Source organism: Phyllopteryx taeniolatus, chromosome 12 (genome assembly GCF_024500385.1).
Source record: "Phyllopteryx taeniolatus isolate TA_2022b chromosome 12, UOR_Ptae_1.2, whole genome shotgun sequence".
In the NCBI taxonomy this organism is placed as follows: domain Eukaryota; kingdom Metazoa; phylum Chordata; class Actinopteri; order Syngnathiformes; family Syngnathidae; genus Phyllopteryx; species Phyllopteryx taeniolatus.
In genome coordinates, this window is record NC_084513.1 from 11,391,293 (window position 1) to 11,404,280 (window position 12,988).

General features: G+C 40.7%; 1 protein-coding gene across 1 annotated transcript; it reads right to left on the minus strand.

The window, feature by feature from the left end:
- Nucleotides 1-1,450: 1,450 nt before the first annotated feature.
- cytip (cytohesin 1 interacting protein) lies at nucleotides 1,451-9,013 on the minus strand. Its single transcript, XM_061793023.1, has 8 exons — nucleotides 8,661-9,013; nucleotides 7,627-7,664; nucleotides 7,495-7,549; nucleotides 6,386-6,488; nucleotides 5,115-5,208; nucleotides 3,928-3,994; nucleotides 3,789-3,855; nucleotides 1,451-3,450 (listed from the first exon to the last, which is right to left on the minus strand). The coding sequence occupies exons 1-8, from the start codon at nucleotides 8,796-8,798 to the stop codon at nucleotides 3,005-3,007; spliced, it is 1,008 nt and encodes a 335-aa protein (XP_061649007.1). The 5' UTR covers nucleotides 8,799-9,013; the 3' UTR covers nucleotides 1,451-3,004.
- Between the last annotated feature and the right edge of the window lie 3,975 nt (nucleotides 9,014-12,988).

Below are 12,988 nucleotides of genomic sequence, written 5' to 3' on the forward strand. Positions count from 1 at the left end.
AGCCTCTTTGTGACTCGAGCTTCACAGCATACAAAGTGACTGTACCCAATCACTAATCTTTCTTGGGTGATCAGTCTTCTTTCTACAAAGTTTCCAGGCAGGATTAACATTCTCCCATAGGTTTACTATACTTACTGGATGCTGCTTATGTGTGCTGTTCTAGACATCTTGGAACCACTCTTGAGAAAATTTAAACGAGTATTTACAAAAAAAAGGTTTTCAGTGAACCTTACATATTCTTTGAACGGAATTTGTGAATATTCACAGTTTTTTTTTTTTTTTTTTTAACCTAACAACAGTTATTTGCTGAAAATCTCACTTATTCACTGTTTTTGTGCTTAGGCCAGAGCCCTAGATAATATGAATAGCTTGTTATCATGGAACTATGTTGAATTGAGGAGCTTCATGTGGTGCTTTTGCACCATCTTTTAAAATTTTGGTGCCAAAGAGTTATGTTCAATTGAGTTGAGGACCATGTAGTGCTTTGGCGCTATCTTGATGCAAAGGAACGATGTTGAAGTGAGTTGAGGAGCTTCATGTCATGCTTTGACACCACCTCAGGGCATCTTAGTGCCACATAACTATGTTGAAGTGAAATGAGGAGCTTCATGTCATGCTTTGGCGCATTTTGGTGCCAAGGAGCTATGTTGAAGTGCGTTCAGCTTTATGAAGTGCTTTGGCGCCAACTTGTGGAATTTTGTTGCCAGGGAGCTATGTTGAAGTCGTTCGAAGAACCTCATGTAGTGCTTTGGCACCATCTTGGGGGCGTTTTGGTGTTAAAGTGAGTTGAGGAACTCTATGTAGTGCTTTGGCGGCATCTTGGTGCCAAGGAACTATGATGAAGTGATTTGAGGAACTTTATATCGTGCTTTGGTGCCAAATGTTCACATTCTGGTGCCAAGGAACTATGTTGAAGCACATTCTGGTGCAAAGGAACTATGTTGAAGTGATGTGAGATGCTATTTTGATGCCATCCTAGTGCCAACAACTATGCTAAAGTGACTTGAGGAGCTTCATGTAGTGCTTTGCTGCCACCTTGTGGCATCTATAGGCAATTAGAAACCTTTTCTGGGGGAGTCTCCCTATCCCCTCTGAATAGTGGAGGTTCACTGTACTGTCATTAGTAGAAATCAGGCATGTTTTGGAATACCAAAACTCTTCAAATGGTTTCCTACTTAGGTTTCCCACATATGGCCTGCTTTGTTATTTAATCTGGCCCACAAAGCATTAGTTCAAGTTTTATTAATTTAACTCATTAAATAGTTCATAATTGATTTGTAAATAAATAAAATGGTCAAATAATTATGTTAAAATAAAAAAATTTTTTGTATATGGAATAGACAGATTTCAGGTCCCACTATATTTTCAACAGTTTTTGCAAAATAAAATAACACCGGTAAAAAAAAAACATTTCTTGCCAGTGAACGCTAAATGTATAAATAAAAGCCCACATTTTATGAACATATATTTTGAATTGAAAGCAGAAGCAGTAACCTCTCGTACCCACATCCTGTTTTGAGCTAAGCGACTATGTACTGTGCAGGAGCCTGTATTCGGTTATCGCTAAGATTCACATTGCTATGTGAACACAACCTCTGTGGCTCAGATATGCATACGGTGTGGCACCCACGTTCTGACCAGAGCAGGAAACACATTTACTCTTTTATTCAAGATAGTAGGATGCTGTAGAATATAGCATCTGGGAACACTTGTGAAGATACATTCAGTGCACACTCAAGAGAAGTTTTCATAATGCTTTTGTGCCACCCACCACAAATCCACAAACATGGTGAGTGCTAAGTGCGGGAAAAACACCAACAATCCAGTTTAGACAGCCAACACAGATCATAAAGTGTATATTAACATAACCACTTTGTAGAAACAGGAACATTGGATTTGTCATCCATCTCCCATTACCATTTTGGTTGTGACACTCAAAACACTGAAAGCGGGGTACAAACATACCGATGCTCGGGACAAACAAAGTCTTTCTCATAGGTCAGTCTTGGTACGGCAGTCATGTTTTGGGGGAGGAGACTCGCAATTGTCATTGGAGATATTGTTGTGTGTGGTGTGCTGTGTTTTCAGCCCAATTATCGGATCTCTTAATTATCCGGACCGATTATCCTTTGTAGGGTATGTTATGACTGATTTCCACCCTCGATCTGCTCAGACGTCTCCCAGGTTAAGAGGGGAGTACACTTGCATTTGTCAGAGATATCGTATGTGTGTAGTGTGCTATTGGTCACCCCGATTATCGGATGTCTTGAAAATATTATCCTGACTGATTATCCAGTGGTTTGGGTTGTGTTAAGAGTAACCTTTCTCGATCTGCTCGGGGAGGAGGCTCACAATTGTCAATGGAGATATTATTATGTGTGTGGTGTGCTACGTGGATCTGAGATACACCACACACTGTAAAAGGAGTAAGATTATTTGGTGTGGGCCAGGGGTGTAAGGATTTTTAATCCTCAATCTGATTGGAAATCAGTCTCTCACAGCTCAATTTTGGGATTAGATTTTTGGTTTTGCTGAAGAGATTCACGATTGTCAATGGAGATGTGTGTGGTGCGCTGTGTTGGTCGGCCCGATAATCAGATGTCTGTAAAAGATTATCCTGACCGATTATTCTGTTGTGTGGGTGTGGTATGAGTGATTTTTCACCATGAGCTGCTTGGGGAGGAGACTAGCAATACGGTCAGTGGAAATATGAGTTATGTGTGTGGTGTGCTGTGTTGATCATCTCGAGTACACCACATACTTTAAGAGCAGGAATAGCACACGCGCCAATTTTTCCTTGTCTTTTGTGGGGTCTTTCATGTTCAAAAAAATCCATTACGATGTTGAAAATCGTTATGTGAACCACCCCTTAAGATGAATCTGCATGTCCTCAGTTTTCATCGTTTAAGCAGAACTGACTTCTAAATTAAGCTTCAATTGTGTTTTTGAAGTTGCAAACTGTCATATACTGTGAATGGTGACAATGGCGTCGCGTAAAGGCCCCTCAAGTCTCCTCTTCTTCAACCGATCTCTGATGCAGTCCAGGAATCAGCTTGAGGATGTTTTTCCGAACATTGGTCCGTTTGCCTTTTCTGGGCAGAGTACCAAACAAAGAGGAGATCCTCGCTTTATCCCAGGTGGGAGACTGCGAGCCGATGCTGCTACCGCTGCTGCTGGCCAAACTGGAGCTGCTGGACCGGCCGATGGTGTGATGGAGATGACTGGAGCTGGACGAATACTTGCGCCAGAAGAAGTTATCTTCTTGGATGGCGCCGGGCATGCTACAAGGGCTGGGCGAGCTCAGGTCTCCGAATACGCTGCCCTGATCGCTGTCGTCCGTCATCAGGCCCCTGTAGCTGCTGTCACTGGAAAAGCGGAGGCTGCGGTGGCCCATAGGGGAGTTCTGAACTTCTGAGGAATCAGTGGAGAGGTTGTTTTCTTTCGAAGGGCCTGCGGACGTAAGACAGTCCCTATGAGTGAAAACTGAAAGTTTGCAGCAGAAAATGTGGTAGACACTTCCCTTTTCAGGGCAATTCCGTTGTATTCGTACAGTAAACCCCCGTTATTTGTGGGTGAAAGGGGCTGACCCCTGCAGCTAATACAGCCTATAAAGCGGTGCCTTGAGATGGGAGACTACTTTGTAAATAGTAGACCACGAATATGCATATGCATACAAATTACTGTACATATGAAGTTCATGCTTTAATTCCTATCACACAGTTTCACAGACGACGGTGCGTGTGAAAAAGGAAGTGCTGTGGTCTCACAGATGAGCCGAACCCTCTCACCTCGAATTAGGCGTTCTTCCCGTAACGTGAGCGCTTGCAGCTCCACCAGTTTCTCACTCAACGATTGCTGTGCAGGAAACAAAAACATCACGGTTACAGGTCTGCTGCTTTTGTCTTGGTTTAAGCGTGAGAAACACACCTTAAGCTGGTTCACCCTCTTCTCCAGCTCGATCCACTTCACCACACTACCGCATACAGTTTCCAACCTGGGATGGAAAACACAGGTTCATCAACAATCGGGCTTAATTTGAGTATTTTTCACCTCTTCTAATCAAAGTCAGCAAAGCACATATTCCTGGATGCTTCTAAAAGAGGATCAATCATGAGTGATTATCCTGTGGTGTGGGGGTCTGTTAAAAGTGATCTGCTCCGAAAACGGTCGGGGCCGACAGTGTTAAACCTGTTCTATATTTACAATTGCTAAATTGAATATGGCTGATCCACAAACACTGTGATTGGTACTACGGCAGATAGGGTTTCGGGGAGGAGACCTGCGATTGTCAGCGGTGATTCTGGTTTTGGTGAGGCGTGCTGTGTTGGTCGGCCCGATTATCTGATTGTCTCCAAAATATTATCATGAGAAATTATCCTGTGTTGTGGTGTTTGGTGTGTTGAGAGTAACTTTTCCTCCTGGATCTGCTTGGAAAACAGTTGGGCCAACAATCGTAAATGTTAAACCCGTTCAATATTTACAATTGCAAATCCTATGTGTGTGGTCAATACCAAGTTTGATGCACAGATTGCGATTGGTACGACAACGGACATCGATTTAAGGGGGGGGAGACTCTCGATTCACAACCAAGAAAAATTTCTAGTTGGGAATGTACCTTTCACTGATAATGGCAAAAAAAAAAAAAAAGATTCTGATTGTCTGTGGTGTTAATGCAAGTGTGCATCTCATTGCCTGTATCAAACTGCCCCTCCTCGTTGTTACTCATTTTATTGAAGTTATTTTTCAGGATTTCCTAATATAATTTTTATTTTATTCAATTGTAGTACATTCTTATTGTTCAAGTTACTTTCTGTAACCCATTGGTTCATAATAAATCGGTCCGTTTTCTTCATACTTACTGCTGCTGTTTGAGTAATATCACTTCATCAAGCCTTTTCTAACATTCCATACTACACAATAGGTAAAGTATGTATGATTATTGCTGATATAGGATCGGACCGATATCGGTATTGGACAAATTTCAAGGCTCCAGTATTGGATCGGAAGTGAAAAACTTGGATCAGGACATCCCTAGTTAAGATGTTAAAAATTGGTACATGTATACTCCGCTTTACTTAGCTGTCCCATCACTTACGTGTGGCATATTCACCTACTTTAAACTGTTGGCTGATCCTCTTATCAAACCGAGGATGTGCTGATGACAGAATCCTTCAATGCTGTCGCCATTGATGGTGATGATCACATCTCCTGTGATGGTGAGTGAAGATAGGTACGATGACATGAGGACAGAAAGCATATATGGAGCAAAAAATAAGATCACTGGCCTCATTATTAGTCACACCCCTGCATCAAATGAATTTCAATACTATATCAAACAGCCACTCAACAAAACCTCTGAAAAACAAGTCATGGCTAAAAAGCTTTTTTTTTTTAACAAATCATGACAACTACAGTATGTTTACATTTTTATCCTGCTTTCAAAATTCGCCCAGGGCAGTCGCAGCTTGTAGCTGGTGTGGCGCAAGTTAGCTTAGCGCCTTAGCATTCTCCCAGTTGTTCCTGAGCAGCTGGAAAAGCAGGGAGGATAGGGACTGTTGGAGGAATTTAAAACATAAAACAAAAATCTGTGCTGGCAGCTCCTCCAGCTCCATGGTCAGATGTGGTCAAAGCCATTCTCACACGTCATCAACACGCATTATCGCAATCCGTTGGTGGAGTCCAAAATCTATACCATGGGCCAAATTTATACGGTCTACCACTCGGTAGCGAGTTAGTTAGCTTCGCTGTTATAGTCTGCTTGCATCAAGGCCGTGTGGGGCAGTGACCAGCCAAATCCAGCAAATGAAGCTAAGGTGATTAAAACCTGGCCCACACTTTATAATAAGCATTACTGCAATCTTCAAGACTGGAGTGGAACAGCATAGCCTGTCAAGTCCATCTTTCCATACATCCTTTTTCATAGCGCTCATTCAGGTCACAGGTGAGCTGGAGGCTATCCCAGCTGACTTGGGGCGAGATGCGGGGTACAGCCTGGACTGGTCGAAAGTCAATCACATGGCACTTATTGACAAACAACCATTCACTCTCATTCACACCTATTTAGTCTTCAATGAACCTAAAATGCATGTTTTGGGAATGTTGCATGAAGTCGGTGTAGCCGCAGAAAACCCTCATTTGAGTAGTAGAACATGCAAACGCCACTCAGGGATTCAGAGATTCACACCCTGGACCTCATAACAGTGAGGTGGACATGCGAACCACTACTCCACCTGTTATGTCAAAAAGACTTCTCAATGCAGTTTTCGTATTGGATGTGCAGTTGTACTCAATCTGCACTACACTACAAGAACCAGCGAGGTAAAATGAGGTCGACTGTGTATTGAGGGTCTGTCAAACGCGTATCGGAGGAAGTGAGCTTGTTCACCTGTGGTCAGGCCGGCAGTTTCTGCAGCACTGTTGTCCTCCACCCTGCTCACAAATGTGCACACCTCCACTGCGGAGCTGCTTCTCAGCTGCAGGCTGTGGGTCTGCAATAGCAGAAACTTTCATTTCAAAAAAGCTAACAAGAAAAGACACCTGTTTAACTCATTTGAAAAAAATCAAGAGGTGGCGTGAAAATAAACAATAGCAATAATGTGTTTGCGGAAGTGTGAACATCCTCTTGTAGCGAGGACGTGGCTGTGTTCGGAATTTACCAATCACATTCAATCTTGTTAAATGGCAGTCAGCACATATATGCCACCATTTAAAGTTTCTTTGATTAACCCCAAATAAAGTTTGAATGTTCTAGTAAGCCTTTCCTGACTTTTGTTGTCATTTTTGGTTTCTAGAAGAAGCCTGAAGGTTTTATGTAAACACTGACTGCTATTCGGAGTTGTTCAATGTCCTTTGTTAATTCTGGATACAGCCACATCCCCAATTGTAAGAGGGTGCGCACACTTGTGAAACCACACTTGCTCAGTTGTCAATTTTTACTTCCACTCTCGAAATGACTTTTTTTTTTTTTTTTTTTCAATTGAGTGATACAGGTTAACGGTCATATTAATGGAGGAAAACGTTTTTTTAATAAAATTTAAAAAAAAAAAAAAAACTTTTTATTTTGCTCTGCATCACAAAAATCTGACATTTAAACACTTTATATCTCACATCCCTGCATAGTCTTGTTTTAGAACAAAAACATATTATTAAAGGAATTAAGTCTAATATTTTTGAGAATAGAACGTTTTAAAATGAACACTTCTTTCCCAGACTAAAAGTCGTACATTGAGAAGAGAGTTGTATTTATGAAATTCACTTGTTAGACGTTCTACCCTCATTAAACTTTGACTTTAACAACATAATATAAATATTAAAACTTTATCTTGGGGAAAAAAAAGATTGTAAGATTGTGACTTTTTACTCCAAAAATATACAACTGCTCTTCTTTTTGATTTGTACGCCACTTTAGGTAGCCTTTATTGCTGTTAGGGCTATGAGGGGGTTCTTGGAAAAACTACCACGCTCCCCAAAAAGGGATTGAATGATTAGAGGTACCTGAACTTCAAACCCAAATGTTTCATTGTCTTCCTTTTCCAGGACACTTGTGATTCTGTGCAAGAGAAAAAAAATGGAAAAGTCAAGGTTTCAGTTTGTACATAACACAAGTCATGTGTGTAATGTTTTTACCTCTGTGGATCAGAATAGTCAACCAGGAATTGTTTGGACTGCAAAATAAGAAATGCAAAATCAAAAAAGAAGTATGTATGGTCATCACTGATCACATTTGATTAAAAAAATAATATTATTTCACAATAATATTAATCTGCTGTGCAACTACAACTGCATCCTAATGGTCACTGTAAAGTTCAAAGTTCAGTGTGGGAGAAAAGAAATGTTTGAACACCACAGCATTACATTACAGATACGATTTCAAAATTAATCCCACACTTTTGGCCCATAACTTCTCATTATCGGGTATTTGTTGGAAAAACACTTGTTGGTTAAATCGGGGATAATCTGCTGCTCATTATAGAACAATTCATACCGATAAGGTCTCAGCAATAAACTAATTTCATAGCAACTTTACTTAAAAATCTGTTGGCAAAATAGCAATTAAATTCGTTTTATGAATTGAACAGTGGCAGTATGAAATCCCATTTTACAGTGTAGAAAGTATGCTAGTACCTTGCTTGTCGGTTTTTTTTTTTTTTTTTTTTTAAGTAGTCGAATCAGTAGTTCAACTTTAAAGTACAGCGTGTGAGTGGGTTTGCCAATGCCAACTCTGGCTCCAAGAAAAGACGAGATATACTTCAACGAGTCAAGTTTTGTTCCAAATAAGTATACACGGACATGTTGTGTCTTGAGTATCTATTTTTCTTTTTACTTATACGCCCTACATTTGAACACAGATCTGTACTTTAGCGAGCTCGCTAAAAAGGCACTATTATCCATAACTGACAATAAAAATGCCTTTTTACTTTTGTACTTCAGTCCACTTGAGAGTCTGTTACCTTTTGACTCTTTCAGGAGCGGCGCTTGTGTTTTCAGTAGGCTACTTCTACTCACGTACAGAGTGTGAGTACTTTTGCAACCTCTGGGTACAACAACTACACGTGCTTAAACTTGGTCGTAAAAGACAACTTTTGGGGGGGGGGGGGGGTGGAATTGCTCTTGCTCTTGACAAACATGCATGTGAATGCTAACAAGCTATTAAGTCTCACCTTGGCTGCTCTGGGCAGTGAGTCGCTGCTGTATCGCTGTCTTTGGTGGTCGTTGCTGCCCTTGAATGAACGTCTGTACCACAGCGAGCTTTTCTTCCTCTCCGGGCCGGCCTGGGCTGGACGTCCACCGGGGTTCATGGTGGGCTCGCGCCGGTGGAGGCTGGATGAGGAAGGGAGAGAAAAGGAGAGTTTGGAGAGCCTCAAAGCATCGTCGTGCCGTGACTGTTTGATGCGGGGAGGTGGGGGCGTGACCGTGCTCGTGCGTGTGTGCGTGTGCGTGTACGCCGAGGCTAAAAGCGAAACGCGTCAAAGCGGATGTGGACGTCACTTGACGTGCGTGGCGCTCGGAAGCTGCACCTGCACCTGCACATCACCACCAGCCATGCACCCCAACTCAAGCCATTTAGGATCAACTCTTGATTGTACATTTAAAGAAGGAACTGTGCATTGACACAACAACAACAACAACAAAAAAGCTCTATATAATGAAGGAGAATGTAAAGAAACCAACTTTTTGTTTTTTAAATGTAACTACTATACATTGAGACAAGCCGAAAGTCTCAACACCACCACCATTGTGAGTTTTATGCTTTTTGTACTTATTGAAACTGTCTACTCCAGTGATTAGCAACAAGGGTGCCATGTACAGGCTCAAGAATCTGCCACCAAAAACTGAATGGAATCATATTTGAATTGCACTTGAGTAATTGCATTAAATAAATAAATACAAATCACATAATTTGAATTTGTATTATTTAATTGGAATCATTCCATTGAAAAACTGGATCTGAATAATAACATTTGAAATTTGATTTATTAGTTTACATTAGGGCTAGGGTTTTCTAGGGTTAGGGTTAGCCCTAGCCCCCTAGTCCGGCGGATGACTGGGATAGTATGAGATTGCGCCAGAACAACTCATATTTCACTAATATTTCACGGTTTGTGAATCCACGCCTAAAGTTGTCTTCAATAATGACATCTATTCATTCCATAAAGAACTGCAAAGCTGTCTCGCCTCCTTCCAACTTGTGGCTTTGGCACTACACATGGAAGATCACTGGCATTTTATTTTTTAATCCCACTGGCGGAAAATGGCTTCTCCGAGTCAATAAATAAATACAAATAAATCACCGGCTAGGCTATCTGGCAGAAACAGACTTCCTGCCCTGATTATATAGAAAAAGCAAAAACAACATTTAACGTTTTTGTCATGTTATTAGATAAAATATTGATTGTGAACTGTTATATTGTGTTGTATACACAACAACCTCTGGCGGTTTGGAGGTGACGTATTGGAATGTAAAGGTAACTGTGTTTCTTGCTTCAGTAATAATGGCATTCATCCTCAAATATGGGGAGTGCCTCTGTCTCTTCTTTTGATGCCACACATAGTTCTACGACGGCCACAATTTCCCCAAAACAATTTGAAATGTGGACTCGTCGGACCACAGAGAACTTTTCCACTTTGCATCAGTTCATCTTCGATGAGCTCGGGTCCAGAGAAGCTGGCGGCGTTTCTGGGTGTTGTCGATAAATGGCTTTTGCGTTGCATAGTAGAGTTTCAAGTTGCACTTACGGATGTAGCGCCGAACTGTATTTACTGACATTGGTTTTATGGAGTCGGCACGGTGGACGACTGGTTAGCACTTCTGCCTCACAGTTCAAATCCCGGCCCCTCCTGTGTGGAGTTTGCATGTTCTCCCCGTGCTTAGATGGGTTTACTCCGGGCTCTCCGGTTTCTTCCCACATTCCAAAAACATGCGTGGTAGGTTGATTGAAGACTCTAAATTGCCTGTAGTTGTGAGTGTGTATGGTTGTTTGTTCCTATTTCCTGGGATTGGCTGGCGACCAGTTCAGGGTGTACCACGCCTCCCGCCCAAAGATAACTGGGATAGGCTCCAGGAGCCCGCGACACTAGTGAGGATAAGCAGTGCAGAAAATGGATGGATGGATTTGAAGTCCAATAAACTTGAAACTGAATATTCAAATGACAAAATTTTGGTTAGCAAAACAAAGCACAAAATCGACCTAAAAAACCGACAAGTAACTTCAAAAACTCATAAGTCAGTGCATTCGTAAGTCAAGTTATGGATATCGTCAGTGGTGAGCGATCAGAGCCAACGAGGCTATCTCAGCTGGACTGAACAGGAACATTATCAAAAACACTGACCAATATTTTTAAGAATTCTAAAATTTGGTCAGTGAAATTGCAGTGATTTATTCCCAACAGTCTATTCTCTTCATTTCATAACGATTCTCTTTGCTGCACTGCCTCCACTTCGTGTAGGCGGATGTTACATTTTTTGTCCAACCTGATTTCAGCGTCTTTGTGTTGTCATGTCAATCTTTTTTTTTTTCCCCAGGTCCTTTAGCATCAGTAGTGCTGGCTGATGAAGCGCAAACCCTATTAGCAATTATTCTGTTTCTTTAACCAATCAGATTTCAATGCTGGCCTGCAATAACGTCAGTATTTTTCCGTCCTCCGGTCGGTAACAGCAAAATTTGTTACCGCCAAGTTCCACTAGCAAAGTACCTCTGTAGCGATCTGCACACACAAATACATTTAATAATCAGTTATGATGTATGTTATTTATTTTGTTTATGCTTTTATCGTGTTATTAGATAAAAATTTATTCTGAACTGCTCCGGTTGATGTACTCTACATAGCAAAGTTGCTATATTACATTATCCATATGTGCCCTGAATTAGGTGCTGGTGTTTTGGTTAGCAACAAATCTATTAAAAGTGTCCATGTGCAAACCATACTATCTATAACCGAAGTAATTACAATTGCTTGTTTTTATAAGGGGGAAAAGGGATTTAAGTGTACATTTATTTACGCTGACCAATATACTAAAAGTACAAATTAGCTAGTTTATATATTTCTTACTGGTGCCATAATATTATCAGTAAGTTTGTCTTCTCGCATAGTTTTTTTGCGTACTTCAGGATGCATGGTTTGATGGGGAAAAAAAAGCAAGGTGTCAATTACTCCACTTGAGATGGCCATTGTCTTTTTTTTTTTGCAGTCTCAGCAATTTTATGCGCCAAGAGTCGGGAGCAAGCAAAGCGTGACAAACACCTGAGCACATCCTGTTAGCTTTAGAAGGGTTTAGCAATGTGCTTCCATGCAGAGAGACTCACCGGTCCTAAAGGGATGATCAAAAGGGAGATCTATTGGGAGGCCCCCGTGGCACTCTCTGTATTGAGAGCCCCCGAAATATTCATGGGTTCATTGTGATCAAAGCCCCATCCGACTGACTGGATCGGGTTGATGACAATCCACATGCATATTCTTTTGGAAGTAAATCAAAGCCTCAGTTTTGTTCTTTTAATAAGTATGTTTATGTAATCCAGCATGTAAAGCCACAATATTAGGAACATCTGCATTTTATCACACATTTTCCAGATTTTGTTTTTATTTGTTTACTTATTTTTGTCAGTCCACATCAATTTCTCTGTTTCCAGTATTTAAATAATAAAAAGAAATAAGAAAATGAAAAGCTCTTTTTTTTCCCAAAATAAAAAGAAAGCTATATTTTAAAATGATTTATCTTGCCATGCGAGTTATTGTGTACAGACTCTAAACTTTTGTTAAACTTGTTCAGACTGGGTGAATGAATTATTTTAAATTGATACAATTAATAATTGTCTGGTTAAATGATCCAAGTGGATTTAAAGCATTTCGATCAAGAATTCTTTCCCGGATGTTTCAGTGCAAATGTTCCATTCATTGTGTGCAGACTCTATTAACTTGTTGAACTTGTTCAGACTGAGCCAATGAATTGTTTTAACAGGATAATATTGTTAATCAGGGTTAATACATTTCTCTGAATAATCCAAATAGATTCGTTGCGTTTTGGAAAAGAAATCAAGTAGAATGATCACAGAAAGGACGGGAATGGGCACCGCAAAATTATGGAAGAATGCTCTAGAATTTTCCAGCAAGAGAGGTGTTGCTAATATTTTGTGCCTCTCAGGCAGCTGAATCAGATCACCAAAATATAAGAAACAACTCTCAGTATATGTGATACAGTTGTACACTATCCATTTTCTATACCGCTCATCTTGTTTGGGGTCGCACGGAGCTGTAGGACGACACCTTGGTCTGTCATGTCATTTTCTTTTAGCTAAGTGCAGAAATGAATTCACAAAAAGCATATCTTTCAGATAAATACTGGTCGAAAGCAAGGTTTAGTTCCAATTTTGACACATATAGGGTGCAGCCCATTATTGCATTCAGCATTTTTTCTTTAGCCCGGCTGCCAGTGCATATGCATGTTAGTGTAAGTGAATGTTATTTATCATGTTTCATGAAATATTGAGAG